Source organism: Periophthalmus magnuspinnatus, chromosome 22 (genome assembly GCF_009829125.3).
Source record: "Periophthalmus magnuspinnatus isolate fPerMag1 chromosome 22, fPerMag1.2.pri, whole genome shotgun sequence".
Lineage (NCBI taxonomy): Eukaryota > Metazoa > Chordata > Actinopteri > Gobiiformes > Gobiidae > Periophthalmus > Periophthalmus magnuspinnatus.
In genome coordinates this window covers 22,824,025-22,840,578 of record NC_047147.1, presented here as the reverse complement: position 1 = coordinate 22,840,578, position 16,554 = coordinate 22,824,025, and the positions used below count along the sequence as shown (strand labels likewise).

At 42.4% G+C, this 16,554-nt stretch overlaps 1 protein-coding gene across 5 annotated transcripts in view; it reads right to left on the bottom strand.

Moving 5' to 3' along the window:
- Positions 1-15,529, bottom strand: part of qkia (QKI, KH domain containing, RNA binding a) — a 153,483-nt gene extending 137,954 nt beyond the window's left edge. For 4 of the 5 annotated variants that reach the window (XM_033988888.2, XM_033988889.2, XM_055231064.1 and 1 more), the window contains exon 1: positions 15,068-15,529. In XM_033988888.2, coding sequence (XP_033844779.1) covers positions 15,068-15,212 — 145 coding nt within the window. In that variant the 5' untranslated portion in view covers positions 15,213-15,529. The remainder of the gene's footprint in view (positions 1-15,067) is intronic. The other variant, XM_055231065.1, reaches the window with a different exon arrangement.
- Positions 15,530-16,554: the final 1,025 nt, after the last annotated feature.

Below are 16,554 nucleotides of genomic sequence, written 5' to 3'. Positions count from 1 at the left end.
TGTGTAATAAAAACATACATTTAAACCATGTGAACGCCTGTGTCTTGCACGGCCCCGACAGCTGTGCTCCTTCAGAGAACAGCGCACACACACACACACACACACAACACATAAAGGGAAGTACAGTGTGAATGGGCCGGTGCTGAGGAGAGAGGGGGAGGGTACGAGAAGCATTTAAAGAATGTGGCAGGGTGGGGCTCGGGAAGTCGCGGTCAAATATCAAATCTGGAAGAAGCTCACCGCAATGAATGCTTCTTGATGTCATCTAAATTAGTCAGAGCACAGATCGGGGACAGGGATGGAGCTAGAGCTGGTCTGCGCCTCCTCACAGTGTGTTATGAGGAGCCAAAACTTAACACAAAATTCTGATTCTCAATAATAAACCAAAGAGATTATACAAAAATAGCAATGTATTATCACACCTGAAAAAGGCTTGGCGTTCTCAAAAGTATCAAAAATCAGATACCAGCTTGTCGTAACCTGATTTCGTCGGATTTCAGAAGCCAAGCAGGGCCGAGGTTGGTTCGTACTTGGATGGGAGACTGCTGGGAATATCAGGTGCCACAGTGGGGCGCCAGTGGTAAAAACTGTTGTCGTGTCCTTAAGCAAGGCACTTGATCCACATTGTCTAGTACAGGGGTGTCGAACACATTTTCACCGAGGTCCATATCAACAAAATGGCTGCCGTCAAAGGGCCAGAAATAAAATAATCGTAACTACTTTTTAAACTTTTTAATGAACAGTTTTTGTATTTATTACTTATTCAAGTGACAAATATAACATATCTGTTTAGAAAAATGTAAAAAATATAGCTGTGTAACTGCGTATCTCCCAATAAAACAACATTTTAAGACATATACTTTTAATTTACCCTGTCGAGGGCCACATTTGGCAGTATGAATGTGGCGTGTGCGTGAGTGTGTTGGTGGTGGTCGGAGAGGCCGATGGCGCAGATAGGCAGCCTCCTTCTGTCAGTCTGTCCTAGGGCAGCTGTGGTTACACAAGCTTATGACTATCGAGCGTGGGGTGAATGAATAATGCACTGTAAAGCACTTTGGGTGTCATGAAGGGCGCTCTATAAATCCAATGTTTAATACTAAAACCAGTATCAAAAATAGAAAAACACTCCCATAAACACAACAAAATTTGAGTAATCTTGAATTTTACCAGTACACCAGAACAGAACCACATGTGAAATTAAAGAAAACACTGTTATATTGTGCAGAAAATGTGTTGTTGTTTTTTTTTTGTTATATTGTTCTTCATTATTGTAGTGCAGAACTCGGTCTGGAGTATCGAGCACTAACCTTAGTCTAACCTTTGTCTTAACCTTGACCTTAGTGTTGTCCCAAACTCAAACAAGGATTAACCGTGGAAAAACCTAACTAAACCAGGTCTACAATTACCTTTCAGCTCTCAGGGGGAGGACAGAAGAGGACTTGGGAGCCCTCCTGTCCATCACTATCACTGGACCTTGTTTTCTCTCATCTGGATTGGGCTGTGTAAAGCAGTCCTCAGTGTTGTTAGCCCCCGATTGACTTTGTGTCAGAGGATAAGGCCCGGTGGGGATGGGGGCGAGGGGGTCAGGGGTCAACATATAGTGATGAAGTAACAGGGGTGGACTTCCTTATGTCGGGGAGGTTTTCAAAAGCACTGGTTAACTACAGTTAGCAGTAGAGATTGGCCGACATGGGTTTTTTCACGACCGATGTTGAAACTGAGAAACCAATGGCCGAACAGCTTTGCCGATATTTTTTTGGGGCTGATACATTGGGCAGATTTAACGACGGAAAGATGGAATTTAAATTTAGTACACACTCGTCCACAAATCTTTAAAAAGAGCTGTGTGGTCATGTTTTGTAGTTATGTTTTGGCCTTAAAGCTTTGTGTGTGCTCTTTTTAGGCAGCAAACAAAACATCGGCCTGTGCTGGAGATTGAACACCGATATTCGATACGTTAGAAAGACAGATACATCGAACCGATATTTACACGATCTGCAGACTAAAACAGGATATTTGGTTGCTTGGAGAAAACATTATAGTACTTCAAAAACTGCAGCCGATTCGATTCGATTGCGTCTAATCACGAAGCTCAAATACCCAGAGCTCGAGACTAACATTGTCGCGACATCGTGGAAACGGTAAAAACTGAGGCGGGGACGATCAGAGCTTCCATCCCTGTCACAGCGCCATCATACAGGTGTTGGAAAGACGCCCAGCATCACGCGCGTTCATCCAACACTTTATTATTCTCGTCATTGTGAAGAGCTTTAAACGTGCCACGGAGCAAGTTAATGAGAGCTTCTGCCTGTCAGCCCGTCTTCCCCGTCACTCCTCCTCCCTCCTCGGAGCGGAGGGACACGCGGGGACTGGAGCCGCTGTTACGTTCCAGCTGCGTTAAAGCAAATCTGTCACGGTGTCACAGAAATTAAAAAACAATGCACAAATAAAACCCCCGACGTCACTTAGGCTGCAGTCACAGACAAATCAAATGCTTTTAAAGGGCCCGTATCACCCCATTTTCTAATCTAAGTTATAACGTCGTTTCCTCATCACAAACATACGCAGAGATGTGTTTTGCTTCATTCAAATGTTTAAGCTTGATTTTCAGTAGTTGTGGTTGATTCCGTGGTTATTCAGTTTTTGAACTACACACCACAGACCGGGCGTAACCACAAACCAGCCGTGAAGTCCACTGTGTTTTACCTCTCCGCCGCACCCCTCTTTCCTCACAGTTACAAATGTCCCGGCAGCAGCTGGTTGACAGGGGGCGCTGCTGAGGTCGCACCAGGACGTGTTTCTGGTCCTCTATCTGCGCTCCCCTTCTGCCCGCTCCAGCTGCCAGGGCCTCCCAGATAAAGCCATCCTCCGACAGCTCCGCGACGCTTATCTCGCCCTGGATCCCCGTGAGAGCCGGAGCCGTCTTATCAGCGCCGCCTCTGCCTAACCTCCCGTCTCTGGCCTCCTGTCCCTCTGTCCCTCTGCTAACCCACCAACACTATCTCCTGCCATGTCGCTTAAAGTGCTAAGACAGGTTTTCACGTTTATTTCTAATTCTCGCTTTCTTGCTTAGGTGGGACGGATGTGAATCATAGTTTTGCATCGGTTAAGTGACAGTTTGTGGCAGGGATGGGTGATTTATCTGGTATCGACTGATCAAGATTAGACGGACAATATTTGGACGTATGACTGAAAGGTTTTTATTCTGCACTTTTCTTTTTTAATGTTAATTTTATGATGATTTTGTTTTGATTTGTTGTATTGTGATTTTAATGTCTTTCTTATTCTGTAAAGCACTTTGAATTACTTTGTGTACGAACTGTGCTATACAAATAAACTTGTCTTGCCTTTTTAGCGTATTGGCTAGCGCTGGCTGATATTGCTTTGGTCAATCTGCTGCCTAGAAAATACATACAAAGCTTTAAATTACCTTTATATTAGAGAGGTATAAACGGCAGTCTCTACGCGACTCTTTTAAAGGTTTGTGGTAAAAAAGGGCTGTGAGTTTGTTGTAAATTTAAATGACATAATTTGAGGAAAATAATCAAAATCTAGCCTAAAATATCAGCAGAGTTTATCTGTATCACTCTAACTCGTATTCTAAACAATCGGTATCGACATTGGCCATGAAAAAACCCATATCGCTCCATTTCTAATCAACACTGACCCTTCAATAACGATATCGACACATAACTAAACTCTATTCCGTCGGTCAATACCAATATTTTTGTGGTGCTGCCCCATTCTCTGTTTTTTTCCATTTTGTACAGTCATGAGTCAGACCGTAAATAAAAGAGCACTATATATCTGTATGTCTCACAAACATGTAACAAGTTACTTTATATTCCAGATAAATACATTTTATTATTATTTTTACAAAAGTGAAAAGCTAAAGTAATGATCACAAATTATCCTAAGATATATTTGTGAGGGTTGCTATGGATTTTAAAAGTTGAATATGTTTATCGCAAATATCAGGTATCTGTATCAGCAAAAAAATATTATAATAATAATAATAAAAATAATAATAAATCCATATCAGCCCATCCCTAGTTTGTGGGACAAAAGTTGAAAAAATCAAATTCAGGAAGTAGTGTTGAGTTCTACTATGAAATACACATACCCAATAGGGCTGAATCTTTTGGGAAAATGATCCAATTCCGTTCAAAGTTCACATTTTAAACACGTCCAGAATAATTTGCAAAAAAAAGACTGAAATCTGAACTGACAAACTAATACAAGAATCCCATTTCAGAACGTGTTGGTACAGATCTTAACGGAAATATATTTCTTATTAGAACGCAAGTCATGTAAAGGCTAGACTCAAACAATGCATTCATCATCCAGGGAAATTAATTCACTTCTGACAAATGATGGCTCCATTGTGGCTGGTGAAATGTCATATGGCAAATGTAATATTTTACAATTAAACAGGATTACTCGTGTCAAATGTCAAGTAAATGGAAGCACACATTATGAGAAATAACCAGTGACCGTGTAATCAACCTCATCTGACTCAAACGTCATCTACATTCAAAAAAGTCTGTTCCATCAATCAATAAAATATTTAACTCACAAAATCTGCCTTCGCACAAAAGCAATGTGGTTTAATAATCTTATCTTCAATTTTTTTTACATTTTTTGACATGTTTTTTTGCGTTTTGTTTTCTTGTCATATTCCTTTTTCCTGGAGACAAGGCTGCAATTTCCGAAGTCCCACAATTTCCTCCACAAACAACAAAATCTCCTGTCTTATTCTGAATAAAAACTGCTAACCCTGTCATTTAGATGTGTACAAACATGTTCAGAAATGTGATTCTTGTATTAGTTTGTCAGTTCAGATTTCAGTCTTTTTGTCAGTTCTTTTGGGGCGTGTTTAAAAACTGAACTCTGAACAGAATCGTATTATTTTTTTAATGATTTTTTTCCCCTGTGTATCTGAGCTAGATATTTTGGTATAAAAAGCTCTTGAGGTCAAAATAAGTCCGCTGCGTGCTGTCTGTATTTAGCACGTAGCATTGTAGGCGCCGTTAGCTTTACCGTGGCTGCTCTGGTCTCAGTTGTGAAGAGCTCTTCTAAACTCATCATTGTGAATAATTAGCAAGTACAGAATGCATAAGGTAAATGAGGAATAACTTTGGACCACTGCAAACTAGAGATCAACCGTTACAGGTTTTCTCATGTCCAATACTGATCATTTAGAAAGATATATAGGGCCAAGTCTGGTTATTTTCTCCAAATTATGTGATAAAAATTTACTACAAACTCCCCCCAAGCTCTTTTCTTTACCACAAACGTATAAGAGACTTGTGTAGTCATGTTTTGCCCAGCTATTTCTACATATTAAAGTGTTAACATAAAGCTTTGTGTGTATTTTTAGGCAGCAGATTGACCAAAACGAAATATCGACATGTGCTGGAGATTTAAGGCTGACATCCAATATATTAAAAGGTCAAAATATCGGCCGATCTATTTCTACTTCAAACCGTTTTAAATCAACTAGGTCTAATTTTTACATTTTTAAGTAAAAATCATTTTAAAAAATCAGGTGCGGCACCTTTAAAACATCCATTTCCAATCCAAATGTTATGCTTTCAGACAAAAAAAACAAAAAAAATCCCAATGTGACATTTTTCCCAAATGGTTGCGTCCTACCGTAAACACTGACACATCCTTCTCTGTTTAGACGGCTCTTGTTTATTAGCCGTTCCCTGAGGACAGGTCTACAACGGTCCCGTTTGTCCTCCAAAACGTTTACGGCTCTCGGGGGAACGTCCTGCTGATTCACTGCCCACTCAGAGCCCACCCACTGCACCCACCCACCCACAAGCTGGTCCTAAAAACAAGGGCTCTGGAGGATTAAGTCGAGGGGGATAAATACATCTCGCTAATAAAATTGTCTGAATGAAAGAAAGCGAGACGTTAACTAGAGGCGGGGTTAAAAAAAAATGTATTCAAGTAAATGTACTGCCAATATTTAAAAAAAAAGACATACAACACACATTTCTTTTGCAAAAGTGGTGAGATTTTTGTTATTTTAGTTGTAATATAATAAGATTTGAGTTCTAGAGGGTAAAATAAGTTACTTGTATGGTTAATTATTGCTTCATTCTTGTTATTGTTATTGTGTCAGTAGCATAAAGTAGTTTCAATATTATCGTTTATCGGTATATATTGTGCTTCAACATGTGTTATCGTACAAAGTTGTGGCTCAAGAAATAATTCAATTGACAGTATCTGGGGGTAATTATCTGGATGTCTGATTTCTAAGTTGAAGTTAGAAGGAGAAAATATTGAATAACTTACAAAATCTGTGTAATTTTTGTGTCCAAACTAAATAAGATCTGAAGAAACGTCGCAAGAAACGCAAACGTAATCATTTCATCGCGTCAACATGAAGCTTTTGTCGCTTGTAGACTTACTCACAACTTTTACTCGAGTACTGTTACGCTGTCAAATGTACAACTACTCATGTACAATTTTGTTACTCTTAGAATATTTGAGTACATGTAGATATTCATTTTATTTGTAGTACATCTTGCGTGAACCAAACAGTCAAAAAACATTCCGAGTTTGTTCATTGTGGTTGTGCTAATTGGCAATCAAGCTTTCTCTTTCTAAAATCCCACAAAACAAATGAAACCATTTAGTGAGACAAACTAAATCTTAACTAGTCAGATTTATTCAAATTTAGAGATTTCAGAATCCTCACTGTTTTATCTTTGAATTTTATGTAATACATTTTTTAAAACATTTGAACATTTAAATAAAAAGATTGAGATTTCAAAAAGGTCTTGCAAAATTGAGCTTTAAGACATGTTAAAATGTGCCCTCATCACAAACAGACCTGGAGTTGTGTTTTGTTTCATTCACACATGTTAAACACACAAACCCTGCACAGAAAACACTCTGTTCCACCTTGTGATGTCATCATGTGGTAATACAGGAAGTGCTTCGCTGTGTTTTTTTAAACTCCATACACCTTCACTAGAATCATTTGGTTGATTTCAGCCCTGGATTTGCCAATCTCTACTAAACGATAGCTAAAAAGGAGCTGTTAACTTGAAAACTACCTCTTCATGACATCACAAGGTGGAACAGAGCATTTTCAGCTTGATGTAGACGGATGTGAACATGTGTGAATGAAACGAAACACAACTCCACATATGTTTTCATTATAACATTGATTAAATATGGCATAATACGGGCTCTTTAAGTGATTTCAATGTAACAAAACAACTGTAAAGGGAGGGATGGTTATGTCACTCAAACCACCATTTTACACGACAAACATGGGTTCAAAAAAAAAAAAAAAAAAGCTCCTTTCTTCTATGCCCGACTAACTTCCAACTGCGTCTCCTCAGCGCTGGGATGTTATATGGCCTGTCTCCTCCTGCCAACAGAAAATATAGCAATTTGAAGCGGCCTGTTGGGCTGGCACATCGTAAAGGCGGATAAAAAAAACAGCGTCGGAAGAGTGTCACCCCGAAGAGATAAACAACTGCCAGGGGATTTCAAATATATATACGCGAGTGTGTAAGGGGGGAGGGGGCAGTGTGACCTTGAGGGGGGGGGGGGGGGCATATCAGCTTCCCCCCCCCCCCCCTCGTGCCCCGAACTGGAAACAGCTGTGTAGACGTGAACAAGTGTCGAGGGAGGGAGGGCGCAACTACCTCATCGGGACAGTTGGTTGTTGAAAGTTAAAGTATGCCGTGTGGCGCCGAGTCGACTTTGAGTAATCGAGCGATCTCTATCCGGGGCGCTATCCGAACCCTCCTTACGGTTAGAGGTACGATCCCGTAGGAGACTCGACCCGCGAGCCTACGTCACCCATGCTCCCGCGCGGATTTTTTTTTTTATAAATATACAAAAAAAATACACTACGTCTTCACAAACCTGATGCGATGTGCTGTAGTTCCATTAGCGTTGTGATGGAGCTCTGAAAGGGGAGTGACTTAGCGCAGAGAGCAAACAGAGCGGCAAAAAAAACGAAACTGAAACTAAACGTGTTGATATGAGTGAAACCACAATTCAGTATCATCGTCTCTGCGGTAAAGCATTTGCCCCAAAGCCAAAAGGTTGCGTGTTCAATTCCAGCTCCAACCTTTGCATATTGAAGTTGTACTTTTGAGCAAGACGGGGGGGAAGGGATGTGTTAAACTATCTAGGGCAATTTTTTTTATACTATATTAAGAATTTATTAAGAATTAGAGGTATAGTAATAAAACATTCACCCACTAGCCGGAAGTTTGGAGGTTCCATCCAAGCTCTGACCGTTGTGTACCGATGTTGTGCTTTTGAGTAAGACACTCAAATCCCCTCGTCATAACAACTTAGGCACAACCCTGTTCTAACCCAACAAACCACACCTTCATTTCAAAACATTAAAAAGTTAAATACACGACTCGACTATAGTGTTTTCCATGGAAGTGGGCAGGGCAGCTGCTGAAGAGGACGCACGGCCCAAAGGGAGCAGCGATTTCAGGGAAACACTTTGAAATGCTCTGGTCTGGAGGTTTGTGCTCTGATTAGGCCCACGCTGCAGTCCAGAGAGAAGAGAGACCGGGATTTAGTCCGGATTTGGAGTTTTGCCAAAACAGGAAAAACAGAAGTAAGCCAAGACCAGTGTGGAGGAACCGAGAACTAAACCAGGTCTAGTGTAGGTCCAAAACAAGGACTAACCCAGAACTCAACCAGGTCTAGTGTAGGTCCCAAACAAGGACTAACCTAGAACTAAACCAGGTCTAGTGTAGGTCCCAAACAAGGACTAACCTAGAACTAAACCAGGTCTAGTGTAGGTCCCAAACATGGACTAACCCAGAACTCAACCAGGTCTAGAGTAGGTCCCAAACATGGACTAACCCAGAACTCAACCAGGTCTAGTGTAGGTCCCAAACAAGGACTAACCCAGAACTCAACCAGGTCTAGAGTAAGTCCCAAACAAGGACTAACCCAGAACTCAACCAGGTCTAGTGTAGGTCCCAAACAAGGACTAACCCAGAACTCAACCAGGTCTAGTGTAGGTCCAAAACATGGACTAACCCAGAACTAAACCAGGTCTAGTGTAGGTCCCAAACATGGACTAACCCAGAACTCAACCAGGTCTACTGTAGGTCCAAAACAAGGACTAACCCAGAACTCAACCAGGTCTAGTGTAGGTCCAAAACAAGGACTAACCCAGAACTCAACCAGGTCTAGAGTAGGTCCCAAACAAGGACTAACCCAGAACTCAACCAGGTCTACTGTAGGTCCCAAACATGGACTAACCCAGAACTAAACCAGGTCTACTGTAGGTCCCAAACAAGGACTAACCCAGAACTAAACCAGGTCTACTGTAGGTCCCAAACAAGGACTAACCCAGAACTAAACCAGGTCTAGTATAGGCCCCAAACAAAGATTAACCCCAGTCTGGTGCCAGTCTAAATCAAGCACTAACCCAGAACTCAACCAGGTCTAGTATAGGTCAAAAGAAGGACTAACCCAGAACTAAACCAGGTCTAGTGTAGGTCAAAAGAAGGACTAACCCAGAACTAAACCAGGTCTAGTGTAGGTCAAAAGAAGCACTAACCCAGAACTAAACCAGGTCTAGTGTAGGTCAAAAGAAGGACTAACGCCAAACTCTCTCCTAAAATATCTCCTTTGCCTTCAAACATCGTGGGTACAAAATATTTGAACACAAACACTCCTTTATTTTTCCTAAGTACATTTTAGCTTCGAAAATGTTTTCAAGTACCAGCAGACTGTAAACTAACAAAAACAGGAAGCTTAAATATCTTGCACAATTCTTCCAAGTGCCCTGCGCAAACTCACGCTCAAAATACAACCAGCATTTAGCTCTCTCTCTCTGTCTCTCTCTCAAAAAACAAAAAAAAGTTCCACATATTGACTTTAAGAGCCAAATACCGCAGTGAGGAGTGAGCTCTGGTTTAGGGTGGGACAGGCTGCGCACGGGTGGGACGAGGGCGTTACAAGAGAGGCTCAGAATACCACATGTCAGCTGGAGCGCTCGGCCGAAGGGTGGGCGAAACAAGCCTCCCCCTAAACCAGCCCCAGAGACACAGGCGAGGCGCAGCGGGTACATTACATCACACTTACTCGTAGTATTTAGCCACCGGGTGAAGTATGGGCTGTCGTCGTGGAAACGCAAATAAACTTGTTGTGAAGATATTTCAGCTGTGCTCGATAAATGTCATTTTATTTGCGGCTGAGGCGGGTTAGCGGCCAGACATGACATACTGCGAAATGTGTAATCTGATCAGAGGCGAGAGGACTGTTACTTCAAAATACTATTGCAAAAGTAGAAGTACAAGAGTAACTTCCAGCGTAATTGTTGAAACGCAATAATAATTTGAAGCTGATGCGACTTAAAACATTAAATAATGCACAAAATCTGGTATCGTCAAAGAGTGAATGAGTGAAAAATGACACAAACTAAACTGTGTCTGAAGTAACGCCGCAAGAAACACAAATACTCCAATCATTCCGTATCATCAACATAAAGCGTTTGTCACTTCTGGACCACGACTTTACTCAAGTAAGAGTACTGTTACTTCAATAAAAATATTACTCAAGTAGGGGTAAAAGTATGTTGCTAGAAAAGTACAATTTCTTTTCAAAGTTAGTTAAGTAAATGTAACTGAGTACTACCCACATTTGAATTTGAAAGTGACGACTGGCTCCAGGTTAGAATTTAATTAACGCTTTATAATAACGTACACTTTTTAACCTCGCTAACGATTTGCTAATTTGCATTCTTGAAAGTAGTTATTAGTAGTTACCCATGTATTTCACCCCACTGCAGAAATATTTTATAAGCAGCTCTTGAGGTCAAAACACTGCCTGCGTATAATAAAAAAAAAAACGTTTTATCGTCCGTTAATCAGGAAGTGCACAATGCTAGCTGTTGTTAGCTTCACCGTGACGGCACAACCTCCTCTCCGGTTACGCAGGAGACGACATTAACAAGGTCAGAAAAGTAACTGACATCAAATTAACCAGGTACATGGATGCTAATTAGCAGCTAGTGTTTTGTTAAAGGTGACAGGTCAGATCTACTGAGAGGCGAGCACGCGCACAATAACAGTGCATGGTTTTTTTTTTCCGAGGTATTTTTGAACACTTCGGCACATCATGAATTGAATAAATGTGAAAAATACGTTGAATATGTGCGGAGACAAACAGGAAAGTTACATAGTGCAAGTTTAATAAATATAACCTAAAATAAAGTGTTGCAACTGGAGCACTGTCGACCTTTAACCTTTAGAAGACTATGGATATAGAACCGTGTTGTGATCCATGTTTTGTAGCCACAGCGTGACTAAAAGGGGTTTATTCTGCACTCTTTGTCTTCTCATGTTAATTTTATGATGCTTATTTATGTTTTGATTTGTTTTATTGTGATTTTAATGTCTTTCTTATTCTGTAAAACACTTTGAATTACTTTGGGTACGAATGGTGCTGTACAAATAAACTTTCCTCGCTTTGCCTTGCTAGTAAATTACAGAAATAGCTTTACTCTGACTTTAGAGGAATAGCAAAACAAGCCCCCAGATAATTGATTTTATTTTTTATTTTTTAATTTCTCTGGATTACATCTTTTTTTTTTATTGATTGGTCCTATGATTGTGATCGCGAAGTAGCAAATGACGAAGGATGAGGTTATTTGGATAATATAAGGCCCTCTGTGGATAACTAAAAGTGCCTGTGTCTCCATGGTGTCTTATTATGCATAGAACCTGCTAACCCTGTAATGTCGACCTGGTGCAGACCAGATGCCCTCCCTGTGTCTTATTCAGTGTAAAAGCTGCTAACCCTGTAGTTTAGACCTCTACAAACATATCCTTGTGTGTCAGATGCCCTCCCTGTGTGTCTGTGGGGCCTTATCCTGTATAAAAAACACTAACCCTGTAGTTTACACCTTCGCAAACATATTCTGAAATGCATGGGATTCTTGGATTAGTTTAGCTGTTCAGATGTGTCTTCTGCCAAATCTTAATACAAACTCGACACTGACATTTCCCAACTACAAAATCTCAACTCTAATCAAACCCGCCGGATTTGTCGGCGAAATAAGCAATTACGCATTTTGCTCAAATCATTTCAGAGCAGGAAGACGATTCTTGTTTGTCACTTGCTTCTCTCCGAATCCCCTCTCACAAATATACCCCCGAAAACAAAACAAACGGGACTACAACGGGCCAGCAGACTGCAAACTACTGCGGATCTCTGAGTAAACAAATACTAAAAATCACATTGTAGCGTCTTTGGTATTTCGCTGTGGTGTGAATTTGAGGGGGGGGGGGGGGGGCTTTACGGTAAAAGGAGGAGGGAGGGAGGAGAATAAACATACCGGCTTCCTGACTCCGTGCCGGGCTGCAAAACAAAAACACCCCTATGGATCCAAATGGAGCTAGCAGATGTACTACGCCCAGGATGCTAGCTCAACGCGCGCAACTGGTGCCTTGAAAAGCTACTCGAACGTCACAAAGACTCACATTATTCCCCCGATCATACATAAACAGAATGGATAGTATATAACGTAGTATAGTATATATAAAATAGTATGCATAGTGATTTTAAAATGTAAACTTGACTGAAAATGTGTTTTTAACAAAAGCGCATCTGTTATATCTATAAAATCTTGAATTAACATAAGAAAAGTGAGCCTTTGTTACTCTGAAAATGTACTTCTATTGTTGAAACAGTAGAAATTAAATTAAATGAAAAGAATTTAATTAAGAATGTGGGATTTGTGCAGCGTGTTCTCTGGTACGCATCATTGGAGTTATAGTCTACATCATAATAAATCTCCAAATTAACTTATTTTAAAACAAATTCAAATGTTCACTTGTAAAATAGTCAAGTTGTGATGTATTTAGCAAAGAAAAAAAAACATTTTAATTAAAATCTTTAGGCTAGGTAACATTTTCTATCAGCATATTTATTAAAAGGCATTGTACCCATGTATTTGACCCCAGTACAGATATAAAGTTTTGTATTGTACTTCTAAAATCAGTCAGTCATGATGAATTAACCCAACAAGTTTTAAATTAAAATCTTTAACATTGTATAAATTCATGAAATAAAGCAGTAGTGGAATCTATTCAGCGAGTGTTCATTTTTAAGATAAGAACTACCACTGTGCTCCAGAAGTATTGACCAAAGCCTGTACTGTAGTATCTTGGATTATTGTTTGCATAGCACAGACTCCGGTGAACAATACATGGCTATATTTGCTAAGTGTGCCGTTTATCAGCTCACACAGAGGAGGGAATCTTCACCGACCGGTTGAGCTACTGCAGACTGACTGGTGCTGCTCCTTGCCGTCACACAGAGCCGGCCTGGTTCAACACCCACACACTCACAACTGCTCAAGTGCATCGCCTCTCACAATTTAAATGTCACATTTTTAAATAGAGGTCATGGGTCGAGATGACTGTACGTGTGACATATTGTTAAATATCCAGATACAAATCCACACGTGCTGAGCTGAATGTGCTTTTGTGTGTGATGTTCTGACCTCACATATTTACTATTTTTGTGGATTGGGTGAAATGATAACTAAAAAGTCACTTCGGTTTGTCTTTGTTGACAGAGAAGACGTTGAACTTTGTGCTGTTTTTTGATGGTTAGGTCCAATAATAACCTACTGGGTTTTAATCATAAACCAGGTCAAAACATGTCCATTTGAAGATTCTTGTCCTTCACCTCATATTTAACCCACTGCTATTAAAGACGGACTCTGTGGAATGCTTTAACATGATGACATGAGTGCAGCCTGTCACTGTGCTGTCACTCACACACGGGGACAGTGCGCAGGGGGCTGTGGCGCACGGGGACAGTGCGCAGGGGGCTGTGGCGCACGGGGACAGTGCGCAGGGGGCTGTGGCGCACGGGGACAGTGCGCAGGGGGCTGTGGCGCTCTCTAGTGTCCCCCGCTCCGTTACATAAAGCCCGGGTTCAACCTACCGCTTAGACCGGCTTATGCCACGGATGCCACCAACAGAAGGGACACAAGAGCGTCTTTATCTGAGCCCAAAGCAGCTCTGCTCAGAGCTGACGTAGCGCACACATCCCGTCTGGACACACAAAAAGGCGACGCAGTTTTGGTTGGGCGCGCTGCTACACGCGCTGCTACACGGGCACACACGACGACTGCAGCAGGACACTGTGGCATGTGCTACTACGGGCACAATATCCCCGTGAAAGCCGCTGATGTGGCACCGAGCACGGCCATGTCACCGCAGCGAGCCCCGTCACGAGGAAAAGTTGTCCGGTTGTAACCGCCTCCTCCTCCCTTCAGCTGCGCGCGGGCCATTGTTTGGGCAACAAGCAGACACATTCCTCCGCTCTGAGCTCGGCCGCTGGGCAGTAGTATCCCCCTCATGTAAAAACAACTGTCCGTGAGCGCTGCTGTGACGCGCACAACGCCACATTTACACAAACATGTCACATTTGGCGCTGTCTTCTGCGCACACAGCCGCAGCGGAGGCAGCGCTCGGGCTCCTCTTGAGTTGAGAAAAACCCCGGAGTCGCTAGCCTCAAATGTGGCTAACCCGAGCTACAGCGCTGCTCCAACATGTGCAGCCAGGCCCCGTCACAACTCCGCTCCAAAAAGCCTTCTTTACGCACGGCCCCGCTCCAAACTAGTCAAACTAGTCCTTTTAGTGGTAACGCCAACACACACTCAGATTCCCTTCATTTTGGAGAAGAAAAACAAAGTTTTGGACTTGTCTCCACAAGTCGAGAGTGAACCAACTAACTTGACGGGTTAGCCTCATGACTCTGGAGTGTCTCAGAGCAGTGGGGGTAGTAAACAAACAAACTCGACTTATTCTCGTCCAGAAGCTCCGCGCTTTGGCGGAGCGGGTTATATTTCTGCTCTCAACCCTTGGCTTGGTCAGCATTTTGGACAAAGCGTCGCTGCGCCTGACCGTGTGGGGTTTGTCGTGGAGCCCCCAAACCCTGCGCTTCAGTCCCGCTTCCTCCCCGGGTTCCCCTCGGCTGTCTCCCCGGTCCCCTGTGCTCTCTCCCCGCGGTCACTCGGCTCCAGCGCGCCGCGTCTTACCTTCATCCAGGAGCCGCTCCAGGTGTGTGAAGATGCCGCAGAGATTTGGCAGGCTGGTCATGAGCTTCTTCTCATTTAACAACTGCATCAAATAGTCGGGACTCGGCCTCGGTCGCTCCTTCACTTCCACCTCTCCGACCATCATGTTTGCGGCGAGAGCGAAACACAAACCACCGCTGAAACGCACAGCACAGAATCCTCTTTCGGGGTAAAAGGAGAACAAAAACGTAAAAAAAAAAAGAAAAAAAAAACTTAAAATCTCAAATCCCACGTTTCCCTCCTCCTCGTGAGTAGAAGAATCTGTTAAAACCTTAAAAAATCAGGCCGGGTTAGTTCTCGTGGCGCGCGCGGAGAGGAGCCAAAAAGAAACCGTTATGTCCGTGCGGAGAGCCGTCGGTTGGTCGGTCGGTCGCGGTGCTCTCGTGTCCGCCGTGTGCACTCGCTCTCGGGGATTCTGCCACTGAAGGCGCGAGAGTCCGATCCACCCGTCAGGCCCCGCCCCCCCGCGCTCCCATTGGCCACGGAGCCTCCCAAAGAGCTGACAGCGGAGCCAATGGGGTTTGAGGAACGTGCGGAGGGGGCGGGAGCGAGGGAATGATTGACAGAGCGACGGGCCAATGACGTGCCGTGCGCAGGAATGTGCATAATGCCTCTGATGTGTTGTCAACAGATGCCTGCTCCCATTTGAGAATATTACAGAAAAATGGCTTCTATAATTGATCACACACAACATGTCAATTGTCATATATAATAGATGGTGGCTGACTAAAATTTTGTTCTTCGTACAGACCAGAAAACGCACCGGAAACTAAGAAAAATGTTCGTGTAATAGGTTGAGTCAAGCTTGTCATTTTGCCAGTATGTCACAGTGCCCAGAACACAGAGTCTATATCCTTACCACTGTCCTTAGACTACTACACAGCAATAAATCTGATAAGCAAGGTTCACACGTACAAATTTGAAGTTATATTTTAGTTTTGGAAAGAAATATCCACTAGTATGATCCGCAAAATGTTGAAACGCACTATTAACCTTTAAAGGACCCGTGTTACGCCATTTTCTGATCTACGTTATAATGTCGTTTCCTCGTCACAAACAGACCTGGAGTTGTGTTTTTGTTTCATTCGCACATGTTTAACACGCAAACCCTTCTTTTCAGACAGAAAAGACCAGAAGTTCCACCTTGTGATGTCATCATGTGGTCATACAGGAAGTGCACCGCTGTGTTTTTAAACTCCGCACGCCTTCGCTAGAATCATTTGGATCATTTCAGCCCTGGAGTTCCCAATTTCTACGTAACTAAAGGTAAAAAGTAGCTCGTAACTACTAACTAGGACGGTATTCAAATAGAATCATTCCTTTTTTGCACATGGAGCTGAAAATAAAATTCATTCATACAGCAGTGTACGCAGAGTCTTGCTCAAGGACACAACAACGGCGTTCATAGAGAGTTCTGGAGAGTCTGTGGTGCTTCTTGCTTTAAACTG